This window comes from Plecotus auritus (genome assembly GCF_963455305.1).
Source record: "Plecotus auritus genome assembly, chromosome: 12".
In the NCBI taxonomy this organism is placed as follows: domain Eukaryota; kingdom Metazoa; phylum Chordata; class Mammalia; order Chiroptera; family Vespertilionidae; genus Plecotus; species Plecotus auritus.
The window spans coordinates 44,641,447-44,665,867 of record NC_137778.1 but is presented as its reverse complement, the minus strand read 5'-3'; the positions used below and the strand labels follow the sequence as shown (position 1 = coordinate 44,665,867).

General features: G+C 62.0%; 1 protein-coding gene across 1 annotated transcript; it reads left to right on the top strand.

Moving 5' to 3' along the window:
- The first annotated feature begins 723 nt into the window (after window positions 1-723).
- Window positions 724-23,020, top strand: GPLD1 (glycosylphosphatidylinositol specific phospholipase D1). Its single transcript, XM_080647355.1, is given in 27 exon segments — window positions 724-865; window positions 1,235-1,317; window positions 3,970-4,025; window positions 6,474-6,552; window positions 6,855-6,952; window positions 7,604-7,714; window positions 8,384-8,432; window positions 10,179-10,233; window positions 11,725-11,832; window positions 12,392-12,419; window positions 12,507-12,646; window positions 13,283-13,348; window positions 14,571-14,694; window positions 15,343-15,482; window positions 15,760-15,946; window positions 16,336-16,413; window positions 16,415-16,447; window positions 17,022-17,096; window positions 17,210-17,366; window positions 18,168-18,309; window positions 19,052-19,157; window positions 19,235-19,328; window positions 19,430-19,606; window positions 20,625-20,785; window positions 22,107-22,133; window positions 22,238-22,288; window positions 22,560-23,020. Coding segments are annotated over 27 exon segments (2,538 nt in total). The 5' UTR covers window positions 724-839; the 3' UTR covers window positions 22,647-23,020.
- Window positions 23,021-24,421: the final 1,401 nt, after the last annotated feature.

The following is a 24,421-nucleotide window of genomic DNA, read 5'->3' as shown; positions in this document are numbered from 1 at the left end:
GTCAGCCAAACAAAACAATCGGCCCATGGTCTCGGCCTCCACGCAGCGGCCGGAGGCCCCCGGTGCAGCCCGGGCCGCGGAGGCTGCGTTAGGTTACAGGGAAACTTGGCAGAGGGCTAAGGATCTAAGACCATCCCATCCTCTAGTCTCCTCTCCCAGCCGGCTCCGCTGAGGCCGGCACCCTTTCCGCCCCCCGCAGGGTCTCCCTTCTGGCTTTTTAAAAAATATTTTTTATTTTATTCATTCATTTGTTTTATATATTTTTTTTTATTTCAGAGAGGAGGGGAGAGGAGAGAGAGAAACATCAAAGATGAGAGACTCACGGATCGGCTGCCTCCTGCACGCCCCACACTAGGGATCGAGCCTGCAACCCGGGCCTGTGCCCTGATTGGGAATTGAACCGTGACCTCCTGGTTCATAGGTCGACGCTCAACCCCTGAGCCCGGCCGGCCGGCTCCCTTCTGGCTCTTCACGCGTAACCTGCTCGAGCTCTAAGCTCACCGCCATTCCCTGGAGACTTTCACTAACGGTCCCACAATGCAGGGCTGCAGCCTGGACAGCACACGGCAGGTGGCAGGTGCGTTCGGAGCCCAGGGTTCGGAGCGCTGCGTCTGGGTCCCGCCTCTGTCCCCTGCCCCCGCCCACGGGGGACGTGTCTTGGCTGGGGCTTCGGGAACCGGCCCCACAGCAGGGCGCTCTGGGAACGCAGGGGAGGGAGCAGGACTGGCTGCTCTTGTGTAACCCACTCGAGTGTCAGTATCTGTTGCCAAACGCGGAGCGAGAAGCCGTCCCGGCACAGGCGGCGGAGCCCCGGGAGGAGGAGCGGCGGCTGGGACAGGATGCTCGGGCCAGCGGCCCTGGGAAGGTGAGGGGCCGGGCCGGGGGCGCCCTGCGCACAGGGAGGCTGTTTTTGAAAGAAAAGCAGATGCTCGGAGGCCGCTTTGCTCGTGACTCCATGTAACTCCACGTTAGAGGGCAACGAGGGGGCGCCTCGCAGGAGCCGCTGCTCCCACGGGGCACGTGGGTCTCCCTCCCAGGTGTCTGCTGTTCCAGGGAAGTTAACAGTAAACAGCTGACTTCCCGGCCGAGCGCATTATTTAGAAACGAGGCTTGGTTTCCCTGCCAGCCACTCGCTCACGGGAGAGCGGAGGGTCTGGCCCGGAATTGGGGGCAGGTGGGGGGTGGGGTCTGTCCCAGCACCGGGAGCCCTGAGCCACGGCCCGTCTGCCTGCAGGGTCTGGTCCGGCCTGCTCCTCGCGCTGGGCGTCCTGTGCCCTGGGGGCTCACCGTGCGGCATCTCGACCCACATAGAAATAGGTGAGTGCCGGCGGCAGGCCGGGCGGTGGGGTGAAGGACCCGGATCTGTCAGGAAGGTGGAGAGACTCAAGTCCGTCCCGGTGTGGAGGCCTGGTGTCCTGCTGTGCTGGCCGTCCACCAGGAGCGGAGAGGCCAGGGCCCAGGCCTCCAGGCTTGGGGCCTGTCGGGTGGGCTTGGAGGAGAGGTAGGAAGCCAGGGGGTCTTGGAGCTTCTGTGGGGGAGAGTGAGGAGCTGGGGGGACCAGAGGCTCCGGGAGAGAGGAATGGGGCGCAATGCGGGGTGTGAGGAATGCTTCCCATGTGTGAGCCCATGTAAAGTACATGTGTAGGTCCCCGGGTCAGGTGGCTTTAAAGGGGGTCAGCTTCAGGCACGGCCGGCGTGGCTCAGTAGTTGAGCATCGACCTATGAACCAGGAGGTCACGGGTTCGATTCCTGGTCAGGAAACATGCCGGGGTTGAAGGCTCAATCCCCAGTAGGGGGCATGCGGGAGGCAGCCAATCAATGACTCTCTCTCATCATTGATGTTTCTCTCCTTCTCCCTTAATTCATTAAATATACTATCTAATAAAGAGGGAATATGCTAATTGACCATCTGTCACAAAGATGGCTGCATCCACAGCTGAAGCCAAGTTCCCTTAAGGAGACTTAATGAGCAATCAGCAGGGACCTGAGGCTACGCCCCCTGCCCAGTGGGGCTTGACAAGGGTGGGACTGGCCGGTTCTGGATCTAGCCCAATGCCGGGGGGCTGGTGGGCGGGGGGCGGCCAGGTCTGGTTCTCATGCGATTTTGAGGCACATTGTGGGTAAGTGAGGACTTGACTTTTAATGTGCACGAATTTCGTGCACCGGGCCACTAGTTTGTATATGTTAAAGCAGGAGGGAGTTGGCCTCCTTAATGAATTGTACAGTTCTAGGAAAGCGAAATTGCTAAAACTATAGAAGTGCCCCAAAGAGGAACCAACATCAATGGGACTTCTCACGTTTTTAATCCTTAGAGCTTAACCATTAACAAGAAGGATGAAATCAAAATGCCCACAAAGTCAGATCCCGGCTTGCCTTTCTCCAGCAGGTGCCAAGCAAAGGTCCTCACAGGGGAATACACGTTAACAACATAGACAGATTAAATATGTATAAACATGTTCACGTGAACGTACTGACGGCAGCTCCTAGCCTGTGATGTTGAAGATGTTTTGCATAAAAGGACACTGTAGGCACACTTAGTGACGAGGTTGGAAGGTTTCATGAAGATGGCGGCACACGTTTTCTCGCCTCACAGAGGGGGTGGGGAGGGCGGACATGGGTGTGAGTCAGTGCATCAGAATCAGCCGCATCCAGGGGTCTGAGTCCATAAATCACAGGATCCTGGTCCAGGCCACCTGTGTGGGCCGTGCCTGCTGGTGTACTGCTGTGCTGGCCGCCCACCAGGAGCGGAGAGGCCAGGGCACCGATGTCCACAACAGTGGCTGTTTTCTTGTATGGATTTAAAAATTGGATGTGGCCCTAGCTGGTGTGGCTCAGTGGGTAGAGTGTCGGCCTGCAGACCAAAGGGTCCCGGGTTCGATTCCAGTCAAGGGCACGTACCTCAGTTGCAGGCTCCTCCCCAGCCTGGGCCCTGGTTGGGGCTTATTCAGGAGGCAACCCATCGATGTGTTTCTCTCACGTCGATATTTCAGATGTTTCTGTCTCTCCCTCTCCTCCCACTCTCCCTAAAAATCAACGGAAAAATATCCTCGGGTGAGGACTAACAACAACAAAAAAGAAAAACTGGAGGTGATTCACAGTGGAGACAAGGCGTGAATCACCCTCGAGCATCTCCACAAGGAATGTTGAGTCTAAGGAGGTCGGGTGTGGTGTCGCCTGTGGGCGTGTGGGCGTTGCAGGTGGCCTCTGAGACTGGTTGTCCGAGTAAAGTAATGAAGACGCACCGGGCTCGGCCGGCATCGCCTCCCCTGCGTGGGTTTGTTTATCTACGGGGTGTGATGACGGGATGGCTCTAGGGCGGGCTGACTTCTCTTTGCTGAGCTCCTGCCAGGTGCCAGCCATCGCGCTCGCCGCAGCGCTTATTTCCTCTAGTTCTCCCCGTGGCCTTGCAGGTGGGTCTCACTTACTCTCACCCAGGACGGGGCTGAGGCCTCAGCGGCCAGCTTAGCCCGGGTAGTGGAGCTGGCGAAGCAGGAAATGTAAATCATCATGCAGACGTGCGGTATCGTTCTGATATTTATATTAACTTGTGTCACATAAACAGCGCGTGACTCTGACTGTGGCTGATGAAAACAAGTGCGATCAAACTTAATTTTCACTTCCCACTACTTCACAGTTATAACCATAAAATTATGTTTGCCTTTTCTTTTTAAAGATATGTTTTCATCGATTTCAGAGAGGAAGGGGGGGAGAGAGAGAGAGAGAGAGACATCAATGATGAGAGAGAAGCATGGATGGGCTGCCTCCTGCACGGCCCCTACTGGGTTTCAAGCCCACAACCCGGGCATGTGCCCTGACTGGGAATCCAACCGTGACCTCCTGGTTCATGGGTCGACAGTCAACCACTGAGCCATGCCACTGAGGTTATAGTTTCCTTCTTTAAAATGATGTCTGGGGCGTCTGTTTTCAGCATATGGTTGAACTTGATCGATGTGTGTGTCTATTTCTCAGGACATAGAGCTCTCGAGTTTCTCCACCTTCAGGATGGAAGCATCAACTACAGACAGGTACCCTCCGATTTTTCTCTTATTCCAGGTGCCAGCGGTCCTAGCTGACGTAAACAGGGACTTTCAGAGCCATTTTCATATCTTTATGAACCGTTAGTAATATTTCGGGCTAAAAGGCACATGTCCCCCAGCACTGGTGCTAACGCACATGGACATCACGCTGGAAACCCCTGAGGGCCCGCGTGCTCACCCCTCCCTTTTATTTTATTTTATTTTTTTAATATATTTTATTGATATTTTACAGAGAGGAAGGGAGAGGGATAGAGAGTTAGAAACATCGATGAGAGAGAAACATCGATCAGCCGCCTCCTGCACACCTCCCACTGGGGATGTGCCCGCAACCAAGATACATGCCCTTGACCTGAATCGAACCCGGGACCCTTCAGTCCGCAGGCCGACGCTCTATCCACTGAGCCACACCTCACCCCTCCCTTTTAATTCACAGAGGCCTTTTATAGTGACACCCTCCAATCCCTTCCAAACATGGGGGGGTGACTTATTTTTTATCTCCATACGTGGGGGCCCTTGCAGATTCTCCTCCCTCCCACAGCCTGCTCTCCGGGGCGGGTGGAGCACGCTCACTGGTCCAGCGTGGCGCGATGCTGCGGAGGGCGGGCCGGGGGCTGGCGGGCGCACAGGCGGGTCCCCACGGCCGCCACAGCTCGGCCAGCCGGCGCGTTCCAGGCCCGCGTCGGGTTGCCTCTGGGTTTTCTTCTGGTGCAACATCCGAGGTGCCTGCTCTTTAAAGACGGGCGCTGGCCGGGGGAATAGGGAGCAAGGCATACAGCGGAGAGCCCGGGCAGCCATGGACGAGACGGAGGACCACGTGTGCCTCCCATGGTGGGCGCTCTTTCCACGGAAGAAATGGAACACGGTGTGTTAACCAGGAGCCGGAGCAGGTGTTACCCGGCCCCGCCCGCCCGCCCGCCCGCCCGCCCGGAACAGGTTTTATCTCCCGATTGGGAAACTGGGAACTCACTGCACGCAGAACAATCCTGATAACAATGCTGACCTTTTGCTTTATGGTTCCCGGCGTTGGTCTGCATTTATTAGTACATTCGTACTTTTTTCCCCCCAAAATGATGACACACGACACATTTTTTTCCCCGACACATTCTTTTATAACTTGCTTTTTGTATTTAACGTAGCAGATAGCTCTCCAGGTCCCTGGGGGCCTTCGGAGTAATTTTAACAGTTACACGTTTTCCTGTTGCCCGAAGTGCACCCTAGGGTGTTCAACCAGTTCCTTGTTGTACTCTTGGTTGTGAAGGAAGGGAACCCGTAGGCAGTGGGAACAGACAAGTAGTTCTCCGGTGCCCTTTACCCGGCCTCCCCAGCTGCTGGCAGCGTGCGTGGCTGCCTTTTCGACCTCCCTCTGCGCATTGATTTTTTCCCCTGACGTGTCCTGATGACCCTGTAACTCTTCGTGGTGTGATTCCCGGAAACCAGGCCATTGCCCTGTGACCACAGCGTGATCCTCTCGTTCAGGAAATCAACGCTGAAGTAACACGGCGGCCCACGCCCCCGGCCTCTGTCCCGGCTCCTCCGGGGCCTCGGGGCTCCCGCCGGGGTTCCAGGGCCTGGGCCTCGTCTATGCTCAGGTGTGGGTTCCCAGCGACCCCCTCCGACCGGGGACAGACCCTCCTCGTCGTGAGCGACCTTGGCTTTTTGGAAGAGGGCAGTCCGGTCACTGTCAAGCTTCCTGTCGGCTCTGCCTGCTGATTCCCTAGCATCAGCTTCCGCTGCGGGTGTTTTTGGCGGAAATATGGTAACACATCGAAGCGATGCTAGCTTCTTCTCATGGCATCGTATGGGCAGGCGCACGGGGCTGACTTGCACCATTTGGGGTAATTGTTTTTATAGGCATGGTTGCATTTTTAGTCCTAAATTTCCAGTCGCCCGGCGAGGCTCCGTGGTTGAGCATGGACCTATGAACCAGGAGGTCAGGGTTCGATTCCCGGTCAGGGCACAGGCCCGGGTTGTGGGCTTGATCCCCAGTGGGGGGCGTGCAGGAGGCAGCTGATCCAGGATTCTCATCATCGATGTTTCTCTCTCTCCTTCTCCCTTCCTCTCTGAAGTCAATAAAAAGTACATTTTTTAAAAAAAGGAAGCAGGTGTCCTTAACCCGCCCACAGCACAGCCTTCCTCTGCAGCTCAGGCCGCGCAGGCGAGAGCCAGGAGTGGACTCTGTGTGCTGTTCTCACATCGCTGATGGTCACTGGGTCCTGAGCATCTCGCTGTCCTGGGGGGAGAGCTATGGGCAAGCCCGAGAGGAAGGAGGGGCCATTCCCGTCCCCCTCGGGGCGATGTGCTCTCAGTGAGGCCCTGTCCGCAGGAAAGAGCCAGCTCTGCAGGCTGGGGGAGTCCACGTGAATTTCATTTTCACCTCCATCCCGTGTCCCGCCTCCATCTGCGGACCCTCCCCCTGACCTCTGCTTCCACCTGCAGCTGCTGCTGGAGCACCGGGACGCGTACCAGGCGGGGGCCGTGTTTCCCGACGCCTTCTACCCGGGCATCTGCCAGCGAGGTGAGGGCCGGCCCGCCCACCTGGTCCCCACCTGCTCAGGAGGAAGCCCTGTGGGTTAAAAATCAAACCGCGGCCGGTCAGGTTTCCCACGTGCTGGCCCTGGGCCTCGTTCAGGGCTGCGTTCCCGTGAGTTGGGGTCCCTTGCCTTTCCGCTCTTCCTTCTGGAGGCTTCCTTGGGGTCCACAGGAGCGCCCACAGGCCTGGAGGGCAGGTGGAGGGAGGCGGTGCCGGCGGAGGGGGTGGGGGCGCTGGGGGCCTCCTGCTTCTCCGGGCAAATCCTGAGCCCTTGCTCTGTCCGTCAGGGCGCTTTCACGAGGTGTCCGAGAGCACCCACTGGACCCCCTTCCTCAACGCCAGCGTCCACTACATCCGGGAGCGCTACCCCCCGCCCTGGGAGAAGGTGGGGCCCTCTCCTTGACCTCCTTGCCCCCGCCCCGGCCTGTGAGGGTCACTGCCCCTCGGCCCCCAGCACCAGGCACAGCACCAGGGCCAGCAGACGCTGGTTAACACGTGAAATCACGTTGAGAGTTTGGGGTAGGTCACGGGGTCGTTTGGCTCCGACACGGGTTCATCGGGAAGCGCTTGAAACACGGCACGGGGTCCCTTTCGGTGACTAGACACGGTTTTTGTCGTCGTTAATCCTCCCCCGAGGGTATTTTCCCATTGATTTTTAGAGAGAGTGGAAGGGAGAGGGAGAGACAGGGAGACACATCCCCGGTTGCCTCCTGCACGCACCCTGACCAGGGCCGGGGGACCCGCAACCAAGGTACGTGCCCTTGACCGGAATCGAACCCGGGACCCTTCAGTCCGTGGGCCGACGCGCTACCCACTGAGCCACACCGGCCGGGGCTAGACGTGGATTTTCCATTAAGCGTCAGTAATGGAGATGAATTCACATGTTTTATTTTTATTTAAATCTTTATTGTTGGAAGTATTACATATGTCCCCTCCCCGCCTTTACCCCGTTGACCCCTCGCGTTCACACTCACTCAGACGCCCCACGGGGTGTCATGGGAGAGCCCCGGCTCAAGGCCGGTGTGTTTGCGGGCAGGACACGGAGAAGCTGGTGGCCTTCCTGTTTGGCATCACGTCCCACATGGTGGCCGACGTCAGCTGGCACAGCCTGGGCATCGAGCAGGGCTTCCTGAGGACCATGGCGGCCGTGAGTGCCCGTCCCATCAGCGCCCTCCCGGTGACCCCGCCACCGAGGTCACGGCGGGGCCCTCCCAGGGAAAGGGACACGTCCGGTCACACACATCGCGCGGGAATAGGCTTCTTGCCCAAAGCGTAGTTAGTAGATTTCCTCTTTTTTAAAAAATAAATTTGTGTTGATTTCAGAGAGGGAGGGAGAGAGAGACATCCATGATGAGAGAGAATCACGGATCGGCTGCTCCAGCCCGCAACCCGGGCCTGTGCCCCATCGGGGAATCGAACCCTGACCTCCTGCTTCCTAGGTCGATGCTCAGCCACTGAGCCACGCCGCCGGTTATTTTGGGCTTTTTTCCTTTTAACTTCCTCTGTGGGATGCCACATTCCCACGGTGGCACCGTGATCTCACCGGCCGCCTCAGCCTCTGGAGCCCCGGGGCCTCCATCAGCACCACAGGGTTCTGTGGGAGGCGCGGTGAGGACTCGGTGGAGATGTGCGGCTCTCTGCCCAGGCGCACGGGCCCCAGCAGCCTTATCTGCCAGCTCAGCTCCTCCCGCGGACACACAGTAAAACCGGTGCTCCCGGACCCTGAGCCCGCCGCCCGCCCCCTCGGCGGCCGCCCGCTCACGGGGAAGGAGCCGGCCGCTCGGTGATGCCTGAGACGCGGTTCTCTGCTCCTCAGATGGACTTCCACGGCTCCTACTCCGAGGCGCATCCGGCTGGAGATTTTGGTAAGGTTTCCTCTCGCTTGCCAAGGTTCCTTTTGCGGTAGATTTCACGTGTAATGAAGTCACTATTTAAAAGTGTATTTTTAAATATGTTTTTATTGATTCCAGAGAGGAAGGGAGAGAGATAGGAACATCCATGATGAGAGAGAATCGTGGATCGGCTGCCTCCTGCACGCCCCCCCCCCCCCCCACTGGGGATCGAGCCCCCAACCCAGGCACGTGCCCTGACCGGGAGTCGAACCCTGACCTCTTGGTTCCTAGGTGCATGCTCAACCCCTGAGCCACGCGGCCGGGCTGTCTATATACATTGTTTTTATCACATCGTGCCGGCAGCACACACTGACTGCTTTCTGCTTTAATGTGTGGCTCGCCTAGCGCACGGGCATACCTCATTCAGCAGCCACGCACTTCCGAACAGTGTGTACACGTGTATTTTTGGTAAAGAAAAAAAATCACATTTATTGACTTGTGTTGTAGCTTTAGAAACACTTTACTCTTACGTCAGATGGACGTTCAGACCTCGTGTCTGCTAACACTGCAGCTCCGAGTCGGTGGACGCCGTCTCTTCTCTGTAGGCGATTGCCGGTAACATCCAAAGGGATGGTGAGCGGTGGCATGACAGAAGGCCGCGCCCGTCTTCCTTAGAGTGAAAGCACTTTGGTTACGGGGTCACTGTCCCCTCAATTCATGTTTCACTCGCTAAGATTTTAAAAGATCAACTCCATAAAGACATGCCTGCACCTAGAACAACAAACAGAAGCGTGTAACAGTTGAACAGAAACGTGTGACAGTTGAGCAGAAGCGTGTAACAGTTGAGTGGAAGAGTGTAACAATTGAGCAGAAGCGTGTAACAGTTAGCAGAAGCGTGTAACAGTTGAGCGGAAACGTGTAACAGTTGAGCGGAAACGTGTAACAGTTGAGCGGAAGCGTGTAACAATTGAATGGAAGTGTGTAACAGTTGAACAGAACTGTGTAACAGTTAAACAGAAACATGTAACAGTTGAGCAGAAGCGTGTAACAGCAGAAGCGTGTAACAGCAGAAGCGTGTAACAGCAGAAGCATGTAACAATTGAGCAGAAGCGTGTAACAGTTAGCAGAAGCATGTAACAGTTGAGCAGAAGCGTGTAACAGTTGAGCAGAAGCGTGTAACAGCAGAAGCGTGTAACAGTTAGCAGAAGCGTGTAACAGTTGAGCAGAAGCGTGTAACAGAACAGAAGCGTGTAACAGTTGAGCAGAAGCGTGTAACAGAACAGAAGTGTGTGACAGTTGAGCAGAAGTGTGTGACAGTTGAGCGGAAGCGTGTGGCAGCTGAGCGGAAGCGTGTGACAGCTGAGCGGAAGCGTGTAACAGTTGAGAGGAAGCATGTGGCAGCTGAGTGGAAGCGTGTAACAGTTGAGCAGAAGCGTGTAACAGTTAGCAGAAGCGTGTAACAGTTAGCAGAAGCGTGTAACAGAACAGAAGCGTGTGACAGTTGAGCGGGAGTGTGTGACAGTTGAGCAGAAGCGTGTGACAGTTGAACAGAAGCGTGTAACAGTTGAGCAGAAGCGTGTGACAGTTGAGCAGAAGCGTGTGACAGTTGAGCGGAAGCGTGTGACAGTTGAACGGAAGCGTGTGACAGCTGAGCGGAAGCGTGTGACAGCTGAGCGGAAGCGTGTGACAGCGTCGAGTGCTCGCAGTTTGGGGTGCACGAGCCGTGTGGCAGGCTGCTCCTGTGGTCACTGGCCCCGTGTCCGTGTTTGGTCCCCGCAGGCGGAGACGTGCTGAGCCAGTTCGAGTTCAACTTCAATTACCTCGCGCGGCACTGGTGAGCGCGGCCGCTCCTCCGGGCGCAGCGGGCGAGGCCCAGGGCCCTGGGCCGTGTGAACGGGGGGGGGGGGGGGGGGCAGGGCTGCGGATGGGACTAGCAGAGGCAGCTCTGGCCGGAGTCCGGGATTGCAGCAAAGCGGAAGGGGCCCTGCCATTTCCTTTTAACTGGGTCGCCTCGCGGTCCCCGGGGGGGTTGCCTAGAATGCCCCCCCCTGCCCCCCGGGGATGGTTGCGGTTTCTCCTGCCGTTTCGCTGTCCACGTGCTTGAAAGGACGTTGTGAGGAACATTCAGGTTTCAAAACCCGACACCTTCCTGGGACGCTGAGCCTGGGTCACCGCGCCTGACCTCCATCCCCCGTCACGCCGGTGCCCACGTCGGCCTGACCGGATGCTGCGGCAGCCGCGCCCTGGCCACACGGCTGTGTCCTCTGATGCTGACGAAGCTGTCGGAGGTGGCAGAGTCCGTCCCCCAGGCCCAGCCCCTGAGGGTGGCGGGCTGTGGGGGAGGACGCCCCAGACCAAAGAGAAGGAGAGCGGGGGGCGTGGCGGCGCCCTGGCAGTGCCCACCCTGGCCCGGGCCCAGCTGCCTCAGAACGAAGGGCGCCCAGTCACGCGGGTGGCCCGGGCCCAGCTGGCCTGGCGCCCGGGGGAGGCGGGGACACACGGGCGTCTGCCCGCATCGGACGCCCAGTGCTGCCTGTCAGTGTCCGTTGGTTTTGGGCCTTCGGACAGTTTTTACTTCCTTGCGAGCCTGGTGATGGACGTAAGAAAATATTCTTGTTATTTCCAACAAAAACCTAGCCCTTTAAGCTATTTTTATGGGAAGGACCGTCCTGGGTTCTTGTGAAAATACACACTGGGCCTCCACAGATTCCTCTTCGCAGACACGTCGGTTCACGGCTGCGGCTTCCGTCTGGAGAGCTGGGGCCTCGGAGAGGAAGCTGGGGGGCCTGGGGCGCCACTCGTGCCCCCCCAAAACAGCTCGTGTCTATGGCCCGACACGGTTCTCCCCGGGGAGCAGGGGGTCGGGGAGCAGGGGGTCGAGGGGCAGGGAGTCGGGGGGCAGGGGGGCAGGGGGTCGGGGAGCAGGGGGTCGAGGGGCAGGGGGTCGGGGAGCAGGGGGTCAGGGGGCAGCCGTTGCCGTACAGCAATGACCTTGAGAACATTTCAGCTGAAAAGAGGGAAGAGGCTGCCCGTTGCTCCTGGGACCCTGAACCCACAAAACCAAACACCCCTGCGCCCGGGAGCCTCCCTGCGCTCCGGGCCTCACACACGTTAGGTGGCAGCTCCGGTGTCTGCCCCGCGGCGCTGGGCCGGCCCTGTGTGTGGAGGGACCGACAGCCGCGGAGGGCTGGGTGGGACCGGGCACCGCCCTGCAGGCCCTCCGGTGGCTGCGCGGCAGGCGAGGATGGCGGGCAGCCGGCGTCACCTCCGCCATCACCTTCACCTTCCGAACCCCACGCTCGCCCTGATGCTGACGCTCCCCCAGGTACGTGCCGGTTGAGGACCTGCTGGGCATCTACAGGAAGCTCTACGGCAAGGACGCCATCACCAAGCACGCCATCGTCGAGTGCTCCTACCTCCAGTTCTTGGAGATGTAAGTGCGCCGCCTCTGGGCCCAGGTCCCGGTGACTCTGTGTCCGTCTCCATGGCCCTGTGTCTGTCTTGGGGGCCCTGTGTCCGTCCCGGTGGCTCTGTGTCCGTCTCCATGGCCCTGTGTCTGTCTGGGGGGCCCTGTGTTCGTCCTGGTGGCTCTGTGTCCGTCTGGGGGGCCCTGTGTCCATCTAGGGGGCCCTGTGTCCATCTGGGGGGCCCTGTGTCCGTCCGGGGGGCCCTGTGTCCGTCCGGGGGGCCCTGTGTCCGTCCTGGTGGCTCTGTGTCCGTCCTGGTGGCTCTGTGTCCGTCTGGGGGCCCTGTGTCCATCTAGGGGGCCCTGTGTCCATCTAGGGGGCCCTGTGTCCATCTGGGGGGCCCTGTGTCCGTCTGGGGAGCCCTGTGTCCTGGTGGCTCTGTGTCTGCAGAGTTTGGTGGGTGGATTTAGCGGGTTCGGGGTGGTCACATGATAGTTGACACATGTCGATGCGGCTCTCTCTTCATTATTTGCTTCGCTCTCTGTGGGAGCCACGCTCACAGTCACGCTCACTGCTGTGTTGCAGGTACGGCGAGGTGATGGCCGTCTCCAAGGTACAGCCTCCTTCCCCGAAACCGCCACGCGGGGTTCTGCGGGCCGGGCAGCGCCCACTGCCGTCTCACCCCTCCGTGTCCCCCCAGCTCTACCCCACCTACTCCAGGAAGTCCCCGTTCCTGGTGGAGCAGTTCCAGGACTACTTCCTCGGGGGGCTGGACGACATGGCCTTCTGGTCCACCAACATCTACCGCCTCACCAGCCACATGCTGGCCCACGGGACCGAGTGAGCACCTGTCCGCCCCACCCCGCCCACGGCGTCCCCACGACCTCGCGCTTCCTGTGCACACACTCCTGCACCCCTGAGCTCCGCCGCCTCCGTGAATGGGCAGGCGGGGTCCACCCAAGGGCTGCTGGGAGGGGCGGGAGGGGGCGGGAGGGGCGGGAGGGGGGCGGGAGGGGCCCGGCAGCTCGGTGCTGCTGTCGGAAGGGAGTTCAGTTTGACGGGCGGGGTTCGAACCCGTGGCCACAGGGGGATGGCCTGCACGTGTCTGTTTTTTGAAGTTCACGTGGCTCATGTGGTTGAGCGTTGACCTATGAACCAGGAGGTCATAGTTCGATTCCCAGTCAGGGCACATGCCTGGTTGCAGGCTCCATCCCCAGTGTGGGGCGTGCAGGAGGCAGCCGGTCCATGATTCTCCCTCATCATTGATGTTTCTATCTCTCTTCCCCCTTCCTCTCTGAAATAAAACACAACAACAACACAAAGATTTTTAAAAAGCAGACCTTAGCCCTTCACTGCTGTCTGAGCGGGTTCCTGGGCTCAGGGCAGGGAGGGCGGCTGTGGGCCTGGGTAGCTGTGGGGGCCCCTCAGGCGCTCCCCCTTCCCCTGGAGGAGGCCTGACCCCTGGCTGCCCCGCAGGGACTGCAGCCTGCCCGAGAACCCGCTGTTCATCACCTGTGGCGGCCAGCGGACCGGCCCCCAGGGGTAAGTGTCCCCGCCTGGCTCCGAGCAACATGCTCACCGAGGGTGTGCGGCAGACATGAAGGTGAGAATTGTAGACAGACAGACAGGCCAGGCGTGCCCTGCCAGCCAGTGGGTTTGGAGCGGAGCCACGGGGCGGGCTGTGCACGAGTAAGGCACTCGGTAAGGCGCACGCCAGTCTGCTGCTCAGGAACCATCACGTGGGAGCGAGTGGTGTTAGTGATGCCGCTCCTGTTGTCATCACCCTTAACCTTGACCCAGGCCTCACCCTTAACCTTGACCCAGGCCTCACCCTTAACCTTGACCCAGGCCTCACCTTTAACCTTGACCCAGGCCTCACCTTTAACCTTGATCTAGGCCTCACCCTTACCCTTGACCCAGGCCTCACCCTTACCCTTGACCCAGGCTTCACCCTTACCCTTGACCCAGGCCTCACCTTTAACCTTGACCCAGGCCTCACCCTTACTCTTGACCCAGGCCTCACCCTTACTCTTGACCCAGGCCTCACCCTTACGCTTGACCCAGGCCTCACCCTTACGCTTGACCCAGGCCTCACCCTTAACATTGACCCAGACCTCACCCTGAGAAGCAGTGACCAGCGAGGCCGTGTCTGAGGACGGGGCCGGGCCTGACTGGGTTCTGGGGCTCGGTGCCAAGGTGCACACTTCCGCTCCTAGGCGGGGCGGTAAATAGCGCAGGTAACACATGCCTCCTCGCTGGGCGGAGGACTGGCCCCGGAGCTCGTCAGGGTCCGTGTTCCGGGGACACATCGCTGTGCATGTGGGGACGAGGACCTTGGATGGAGAAGCGCGCCACGGACGGTGGTGTGTTGTCAGGAACCGTGCAGCTCTAGGCAGGAGCTCGCTCAGCACAGGGACCGAGTGGGAAGACTGTCAGGGACTCCCTGGCCCCTGCGGCTCAGTGGGCAGAGCGTCGGCCTGTGGACCGCAGGGTCCCGGGTTCCATTCGGGTCCAGGGCACACACCTCGGTTGCAGACTCCTCCCCGGCCCGGGCCCTGGTCGGGCGTGTGCAGGAGGCAGCCCATGGATGTGCTCCTCTCCCATCGATGTTCCTCTCGTCTTCCCCGCTCCCTCTCCTTCTCCCTGAAATCCATGGGGAAACACCCCCGGGTGAGGATTCACAGCAACAGAACGGGCCTGGAACCTGGGGCTAACGGACGACACCCTTCACTCAGTGGTGGTTTCCCGGGTCTGCTCCTCTCAGCAGCCCCCACGGGCAGAAAAGCGGCTCCCACAGGAACCTGACTGCCTCCCTCACCGCGGACGCCGGGAAGCACATAAACTACACGGCGAGGGGCGCCGTCTTCAGCGTGGACTCCTGGACCTCGGTGAGGAGCGCCCGCTCCTCGTGGAGAGAGGGCCCCCCGCGGCCCCTGCGCTGCGGCGTCACGGGCTGTGTGACGCTCGCTGAGAGTCATTCGCACATGCCCGGCCTCAGACCCTCGGCCTCCCGTCTGGTCTGTGCCAGAGCCGCGGGCAGGAGGGCGAGGCACGGGCAGGAGGGCGAGCCAGGCGGGAGGCCGCTGGCCCGGGGCGATGGCCAGAGGCCCCACGCGGCGGCTCTGCTGCCTGGCCCTCGTTCGGCCTCCGTCTTCCTTGGGCGCGCTCAGTTCCCTGAACTCGGGAGGGTCTAGAGCAGCCGTGGGCAAACTACGGCCAGCGGGCCAGATCCGGCTGTTCTATCCGGTTCTCTTGCTCTCCTCTCCGCTCCTTTCCTTTGAATTTATATTAGTTCACACAAACACTCCATCCATGCTTTTGTTCCGGCCCTCCGGTCCAGTTTAAGAACCCATGGTGGCCCTCGAGTCAAAAAGTTTGCCCACCCCTGGTCTAGAGCTTGGTCCCTCCAGGCCTCTCCCGTCTGCGTCTGTGTCTGCAGGGCCCACGTCAGGGACCATCAGCCTCCCACGCTGGGGGGCTGCTTGTCCCCTGATTCACACAGAAGGCCTCCCCCGTCGCCACGGCTCTCGTTCCAGGACTCGCTATCCTTCATGTACCAGACCCTGGAGAGGAACCTGCGGACGCTCTTCACGGGCAGCTCCCAGCGGCCGCGGAAGCACGTGTCCAGCCCCCTGGTGTCGTACTTCCTGTCCTGTCCCTACGCGAGGCTGGGCTGGTGGGTGCGCGTGTATCAGTGTGGCTTTTATTTTTTTTTAAAATATATTTTTATTGATTTCAGAGAGGAAGGGGGAGGGAGAGAGAGAGAATCACTGATCGGCTGCCTCCTGCACGCCCCACACTGGGGATGGAGCCCGCAACCCGGGCCTGTGCCCTGATGGGGAATCGAACCCTGACCTCCTGGTTCCTAGGTCGATGCTCAACCGCTGAGCCAGGCCGGCCGGGCAACAGCGTAGCTGGTAGCAGACACCAGGTGGGCTCTCTCGTCCCCGCAGGGCAATGATCTCGGCCGACCTCAACCAGGACGGGCACGGCGACCTGGTGGTGGGCGCCCCGGGCTACAGCCGCCCCGGCCGCGTGCACGTGGGGCGCGTGTACCTCATTTATGGCAACGACCTGGGCCTGCCCCCCATCGACCTGGACCTGGAGGCCGAGGCCCATGGGGTCCTGGAGGGCTCCCAGGTGAGGCCGCGTGTCCGCAGGGGCACCCCTCGGGCAGGGCCCGGGGAAGGGCTGGTTTTGGTTCTTCGGTGTTCACATGGGCCCAGGGGTTTCCAGACCTTTCCATCTTGCGCTCCCCCATCTTCCTGTGGCGCTGGGTCAGACCACTCGGCTGCGTGTCACAGGCGCTGTGTGTCCTGGGTGCTGCGGGGGCTGTGTGTGGGACGCCGCGGGCGCTGCGGGGGCTGTGTGGGACGCCGCGGGCGCTGCGGGGGCTGTGTGGGACGCCGCGGGCGCTGCGGGGGCTGTGTGGGACGCCGCGGGCGCTGCGGGAGCTGTGTGTGGGATGCCATGGCTCTGTCTCAGGGCTGTCTGAGCCAAGGCTGAGCCCAGGACGCGCTGCCCCTCAGCCCGCAGGCCGCTTCGGCTCCGCCCTGGCCGTGCTGGACTTCAACAGGGACGGGCTGCCCGACCTGGCCGTGGGCGCCCCCCTCCGTGGGCTCGGAGCAGCTCACCTACAAGGTAGGCTTGGGGGGGGGGGTGGAGGGGGTGGAGGGGGGGCGGATGGATGGGTGGATGGATGGGGGCCGAGCCCCTGGCAGCAGCAGAGGGTCAGAGGAGCCAGCCCAGCGTCTGGGTGGGTGACCTGGGGTGCCCCTTCCGTCCCTGACGAGGCCTCGGGTCCCTGGCGCGCCTGTTCCTGCCTCCTGCCTCCAGCAAATGCTTCGCCCCCGAGGAGAGGGGTGGGGAAGGTGACGAAGTCCAGGCTGTGGGGCTCCTGTCAGGCTCAGACCCGCCCGGCCAGGCTGCTCCCACCGACCCAGCCCTCCTGGTCCTGCCATCCTAACTGCTGGGCCTCACACACGGGGCGGGGTCCTCGCCTCCCGCCGAGCGGGCCCTGGGGCGGCAGGGCCAAGGTCATGCTGCTCTGGGGCTGGAACAGCCTCGTGGCAGGGAAACGCCAGGTGGTCGTCGCCTCCCAACGGTCACCCCGCAGCGGGGCCCAGGCCGCTGTCCGCATGGGAGCCCGCCTTGGGACGGCCTGGTCCTCCCCCTCTCGCCCCGACCTCACGGCCGCCCGGCTTGCCCTCGCCAGGGCGCGGTGTTCATCTACTTCGGCTCCAAGGGAGGAAAACTGTCCCAGGCCCCCGACGTCACCATCTCCTGCCAGGTATGTGGCCTCGGCCAGGGGAGGCCCTGGGGGGGGGTGGGGTGGGGGGGGGGGTGGGGTGGGGGGGGGGCGTCCCCCTGCCGCCGGGTGAGGACACATGGCCTCCTCCCCAGGACACGTACTGCAACCTGGGCTGGCGGCTCCTGGCGGCCGACGTGGACGGGGACGGCGCGCCCGACCTGGTGCTGGGATCCCCCTTCGCGCCGGGCGGCGGGAGGCAGCGGGGCCTGGTGGCCGCCTTCCACTCCGGCCCCGGCCGACGCCGCGGAGGTAGTCCCTGCTCGGCCGGGCCTCTCCTCCTCACTCCACGGCCTCCCGGTGGGGTCCCGCAGCCTCCCCTACAGGTGCTCCGGGGAGGGGGACGCGGTGTCCCCGAGGACAGGTCCAAGGCCAGCGGCTTAGCCTTAGTCTCCCGGTGACGGAGCAGGGACACCGCAGGCGTCTGTGTCACGCGCGGCGCCCGAGGCGGGCCCTCTCTGTAGAGCGTCCCAGGCCGCAGCGTGAGCTGCACTTCCTGCGGGACCTGCGAGCCCCTCTAACGCCGGGGCCTGGGACACGTGGGGGTGTCTGAGAGCTCTGGGAGAAACCCGTCCGCCACGACCTACAGAGGCCGCCTGTTCGCCTCCCCTCCGCCTCCCTCCCGGCCTCCCTCCCTTCCCCACTTCCTCCCTTCCTCCCTTCCTCCCTTCCTCCCTTCCTCCCTTCCTCCCTCCCTCCCTTCCTCCCTCCCGGCCTCCCTCCCTTCCTCCCTCCCTCCCTTCCTCCCTTCCTCCCTCCTGGCCTCCCTTCCCACTGGCCTCCCTCCCTTCCTCCCTTCCTCCCTTCCTCCCCTTCCTCCCTCCTGGCCTCCCTTCCCACTGGCCTCCCTCCCTCCCGGCCTCCCTCCCTCCCTTCTGGCCTCCCTTCCTCCCTCCTGGCCTCCCTTCCTCCCTCCTGGCCTCCCTTCCCACTGGCCTCCCTCCTGGCCTCCCTCCCTCCCAGCCTCCCTTCCCACTGGCCTCCCTTCCCACTGGCCTCCCTCCCTCCCGCCCGGCCTCCCGGCTAAAGCGAGGGGCTGCCTGTCTTGCGCAGACAAGCTGAACGTGGACGCGGCCGACTGGCAGGTGAGGGGCGAGGAGGACTTCGCCTGGCTGGGCTACTCGCTCCACGCCGTCGACCTGGACAACAGGACGCTGCTGCTGGCGGGGAGCCCCACCTGGAAGAACAGCAGCAGGTGAGCCGGGCGCTACGGGCCCCGTCCCCTCGTCGGCTGGGGAGACAGCTAAGTGCTCAGCCCGGAGACGGAGACGCTGAGGCTGGGCGAGGCCGCAGGTTCTCCGCAGGATGAGAGCTGGTGCTGGGGGCCAGGGCTCCGCGGGGCCTGTTCCCTCGGCTCTGGGGGCGGTGTCTCCAGGCCTCTCCCTGGCAGGCCCGGCCTCGTCTGCCCTCTCGCAGACACCAGTCACGTGGCATTAGGCCCGCCCACCCTGACCACCTCATTTATTCTTTGTTCATCCGACCCAAGGACTTTTCCCTTTGATTTTTAGAGAGAGTGGAAGGGGGGTGGGGGACACATCGATGTGAGAGACACACCCATGGTTGCCTCCCGCACGCGCTGACCCGGGCTGGGGCTGGAGCCGGCACCGACGGCTCGTTTTACCGTAATCTTCTCCGTAAAGACTCTGCCTCCATCTCCGGTCACAGTCTGAGGAGCCGGGGATCGGGCTTCAGCATATGGATTTGGGGGACCGGTTAGCCGTCCTGACGGGCAGCCCTGTACCCGCAGTCAGTCGGGCAGATGGTGGGCCTCGTATCGGAGGCCCCAGCACCGGCCTCCCGCCCTGACACCTGCTCTGGGCCTGTGGCCACCCACACGGACCCAGGTGTGCAGGGGGGCCTGGCGGGGGACCTGAGCACCTGGCCAGCTCCCACCCAGGGCCGCCCTGCCCCCCCCCCCACCGTGTGCTCCCTTCCAGCCTGGGCCACTTGTTCCACTCGCGGGACGAGAAGCAGAGCCTGGGCCGGGTGGACGGCTACTTCCCGCCGGGCCACCAGGCCGTGTTCTCCATCGCGGGGGACAAGGTAGGGCGCCCTCCCCCAGGACGGGGCTCCCCGGGGAGCGTTGTCCCAGCCGGCCTTTGACTCGTGGCCCTTCGTAGGCGATGGGGAAGCTAGGCACCTCCTTGTCCAGCGGCCACGTGATGGTGAGCGGGGTGCGGACGCCGGTGCTGCTGGTGGGCGCCCCCACGCACGGTAGGTCACGCGGACAGGAGCCGCGGGGCTAGGAGTCACTCGGCGCTTTACGTCCTGTGCTGTGTCGAGCGCTCGGCCCTGAACGGCCTGGTTCGTTGCAGACGACGTGTCGAAGATGGCCTTCCTGACCATGACCTTGCACCAAGGGGGCACCACCCGCATGTACCAGCTGCGCCCCGCCGCCCGGCCCGCCCTGCTCAGCACCTTCAGCGGAGACCGCCGCTTCTCCCGCTTCGGGGGCGTCCTGCACTTGAGCGATCTGGATGGTGACGGCTTAGGTAGCCTCCTTCCCAACACGGTCCCCGCGGGTCACTTGGGCTCTGCCTCACCACTGACCCCTGGTGGCCCACGGCCATGAGGTGCTGAGTCAGGTTCAGCCAGCACCGGGTATACAGAGGGAGTTGCAGCTTTTCTTTTTTCAGTTAGCAATAATCAGCCTCAGACAAACCCAGCGGCTACGATACGGCCACTGCCAAAGCCGGAGCCGCACCTTTTTTTAAAACATATTTTTATTGATGTCAGAGAGGAAGGGAGAGGGAGAGAGAAACATCCGTGATGAGAGAGAATCATGGATCGGCTGCCTCCTGCACGCCCCCCACTGGGGATCGAACCTGCAACCTGGGCACATGCCCTGACTAGGAATCGAACCGTGACCTCCTGGTTCAGAGGTCGATGCTCAATCCCTGAGCCATGCCGGCCGGGTGAGCTGTATTTTTTTAAAAAATATATATATTTTATTAATTTTTTTTAGAGTGGAAGTGAGAGGGATAGAGAGTTAGAAACATCGATCAGCTGCCTCCTGCTCACCCCCTACTGGGGATGTGCCCACAACCAAGGTACATGCCCTTGACCGGAATCGAACCTGGGACCCTTCAGTCCACAGGCCGACGCTCTATCCATTGAGCCAAACCAGTTAGGGCTGAGCTGTATTTTTTTAATATGTACATGTATATGTATATGTATATGTATATGTATATGTATATGTATATGTATATGTATATGTGTGTGTGTATATATATATATATATGTATATGTATATGTATATGTATCTTTTTATTGATTTTAGAGAGGAGGGGCGCGGGAGAGAGAGAAACATCAGTGAGAGTGAGCTGTACCTTTTGAAGGTGGTGGCGGGTGATGTCAGAGCCGCCACGTCGGCTGTTGACGAGGGGTCAGCAGGAAACAGGGCTCGGCTGCATGAAGTCGGCCTGGGCCTGTGGGAGGGTTAGGAGCAGGGGCAGTGGAGGGGCCGGGTGGGGGGGGAGTGGGTGCTTCCCGCTGGTCTCACTGTCACAGACGAGGTCCTCGTGGCCGCCCCCCTGCGGATTGCGGACATGACCTCGGGGCTCATCGGGGGAGAGGACGGCCGCGTCTACGTCTACAACGGCAGGCGCACCTTCTCCGGCGACATGACGGGCAAATGCAAGTCCTGGACGTCCCCGTGCCCAGAGGAGAAGGTAGTGTTCTCGGGCGGAGCGCGGCCCGGTGCCAGGCGGCTCTGCGGGATCACCTCCACCTGCACGCACCGCCTTTCCTGGAACCGAGTCCCGGTCAGGACACAGCCCTCGGCTGCGTTTTGTAGGCCCAGCCGCCTCGTTCTTGCCCCGCAGCTGGCCCCCGGGACCTGGCACCCCGTGAACCCTGGTCACACCCCCCGCCCCCCGCTGCCTGGCTCCGCCCACTGCGCCAGCTCCCCGCTCTGCGTCCTGGCCCACCGCCTTGTTTCCTGGGCCCATAGCTCTTGGCCATACCTATTTTCCGATTTAAAAGTTATTTTTTAACTTGAAAAAATAATGGAAGTTTGTTGTAAAAATTTACACAAAATGGTACAAAGGAAGATGAAAGGCCATCTACCCAGAGTTCCACTCGGCAGAGATAAGGCCTGCGAACCTCCTAGGATTTTTCCCTAGAACTTGATCTATCGAATCCACGTCAAAGCTGCTGGCTCGGCGTCAGGCCCCTTTACAGGGGAGACCGGAGAGCGGGGAGGCTCCCGGCACCACCTCCCGGCACCACCTCCCGGCACCACCTCCCGGCACCTTCGGAGCCGAGAGCAGATGCGAGCGCAGCCCTCCCAGCCAGCCACAATGCGCGCACCTCCCCCCGCTGGCCACACTGCGCGCACCTCCCCCCCCCCCCCCCCCCGCTGGCCACACTGCGCGCACCTCCCCCCCCCCACCCCCCCCCCGCTTGCCACACTGTGCGCACCTCCCCCCGCTGGCCACACTGCGCTTCGCGCCACACATAGCACTGCCGCGTGTTTGCTTTACCTGCCAACGTACAACCCGCTCCTGTGCCTCCCCAGCGTCTCATATGATGTGTTTAGTGGTGGTTGTGTATTTATCTGTAGAAGAGCCGTAGTTCATGTAGCCACTGTTACAATATTCACATATAGACACCTTTACGCATGTATTTTTCTTTTTTAAGTATAGTTTTATTGATGTCAGAGAGGAAGGGAGAGGGAGAGAGAAACATCAATGATGAGAGAGAATCCTGGATCGGCTGCCTCCTGCACGCCCCCCACGGGGGATGGAGCCCACAACCCGGGCCTGTGCCCTGACCGGGACTCGAACCGTGACCTCCTGGTTCATAGATCACGCTGGCTGGGCCACACATGTTTTTTTCTGGCCTGAATTCCTCTGAGTGGGCTTCCGGGTGTCAGAGAGCACGTGCGCTTTAAGGCGCCTGCGGAACGGGGGGCGGCACAGCGGGTAGAAGTGGCTGAAAGCCCCGCGTGAACGTGGCACACTGAGCCTCCTTCCTCCCCGTGTCTCTCAGGCCCAGCACGTCCTCATCTCCCCGGAAGTAAGTACCGCAGGAGCGAGGGGAGCTGTGGGGGTCCTGTCCCTCCTGGGAGCTGGTCCGCGTGGGGGCGCGTCTCCCAGGGCCTGTCGCCGCTCTCTCCGCAGGCGAGCTCGCGGTTCGGGAGCGGCCTGGTCACCGTGCGGTCCAAGGACAAGGTGGGTCCCCCTGGTGGGCTGGGGCAGGGCACGGCGTGGGTGAGGGGCGGTCCCCCTGGGGGGCTGGGGCAGGGCACGGCGTGGGTGAGGGGCGGTCCCCCCGGGGGGCTGGGGCGGGGCACGGCGTGGGTGAGGGGCGGTCCCCCCGGGGGGCCGGGGCAGGGCACAGCGTGGGTGAGGGGCGGTCCCCCTGGGCCCCAGGAGGGCGGGGCAGCCGAGGTCCCGGCCCCTGTCTCCAGGGCCCTCTGACGCCTGGCGCTCTGTCCCCCAGAACCAAGTGGTCGTGGCCGCAGGAAGGAGTTCCCTGGGAGCCCGGCTGGCTGGGGCGCTTCACGTCTACAGCCTGGACTCGGACTAAGCCCTGCCCGTGTGCCCGCCCCGTGGACAGCGCGAGACCCTGCTGGAAGGAGGTGTGGCCCCCGGGAGCGGAGACACGCGCAGCCAGACTGTCTGGAAACGAAACGGACGTCCAGCTGCGCCACCGGCACGCGGCATCGTGGGCCCCGGCCGCTCCCTCCTGCCTGAGTGACCCGAGACAGCGCGTGGACACCCGGCCCACGGGAACGAACGCACGGCGGCCGACGGAGTAAATGCCCCCGCGGGGATTCTGAGTGGAAACGCCGTCTGGAGTTTTAGTCTCGCTCACACACACCTGCACTCAGAAGTTTAACTCAAATTACCTTTATTCCAAGGCATCGGAACACATTCGCACACACTGGCCGTTTCCGGCTCACGCTTTTGCGATGTTTGTCTATGCAGCAACGGGGGGGCGGGACTGTGGGTGCCTAACAGACCAGCCGTGGGGGGAGAGTGGGGTGAACACGGGCTCCACCCATGAGGCCGCCTCCATGGGAGTCACGCAAGTGAACCCGAAACGTACACTGGGATTCCACACGGCAGTCCCCAAACCAGGCCTGCACAGCTCGGGTACCTCGGCAGGACAGCCCCTCGGTGGCGGCGGGGCGCAGCCTGTGCAGCGGGGGGGGGGAAGGGGGGGGGCCTTCCTCAGAGGCCGGCCTCCCGACGGCGGCCTGCGGGTCCTGGGCGTGCACTGGGCGCAGGCCTGCTCACTGCCTCACGTCGCCGTGGGCTGTGTTCCAGCACCTGCTTCCAGAGAATCGTGTGCGCTTGGTCTGTTTCAGCTCAAAGCTGAGCCTGTGTCGGCACAGGTGCTGTCACCGTGGGGGGTGTCAGCGTGAGGGGCACCCGCTGTCTCCCAGCCGGGCCGCTGGCACCCGAAACCCGCTGTCTCCGAGCAGGCCCGCCGCTCACTGCCCGCCAGGAAGCCCCTTTATCAGCCCTGTGAGGGGAGCACTATTTCCCCTCTTATCTGGGACATGGCTGTCAGAAACCCCTCTCCCCGAAGCCACAGGCGCACTCCAGAAGGAAGCACCCATCGATGCCACGCCTGGTCAGTCAGACCCAATCCTCTCGGGGCGACCCGCTCCCTGCCCCAGCTGAGGGCTCTGCCGTTTCGCAGGAACGGGACCACACCTGGCGGAGCCCTGACCGCGAGCCCCGGAGCCTCTGCCCACGGGGGCGGCCGCAGGGCTCCCAGCCCCGGCAGCGTGGAGCGCGAGAGACTTCACTGTTCACATCAGCCGGGGATCGCGGTTTTATTCCCATCACCAAACCACGCAGAGGCCTGAGCCGCTGCCTCCCAGTGTCCTCTGGAGCGGGGCCCAGAGCACGGGCCCCTGTGACGCCCGCCTGCAGGGCTGCCCTGGGTGAGGGTACGGTTAGGCTGGGGCGAAGGGTAAGGCACAAGGAGCTGAGCCGCTGGGCGGAGGGGCCGAGATGGCTCGGCACGGGGTGCTGCTGAAGAGGGGAGGCTGTAGCTGTTTGGAGGGACGCAGGACTGGGGATCTGGGCTCCCCTGGCGGGTGGCTATGCTGGCCTCCAGATCGGGGGTGGTGCCCTAGAAAGCGCGTTTTAAACACCTACCCAGGTAGGTGAGGAGCAGGTCCCGGGAATCGCCGAAAACATGGGGGCCTGGGAAGCTGGAGCGGGTGGGGGGGCTCGAGGTCGCCTCCCCCAGCCCCGGGGAATGGTATGTGGGTGGATGTTGGCTCGGCCCAGGGACGATGGGACCCAAGAGGAGAGGCGGACCGTCCTTAGGGCGGTCACCTTAAG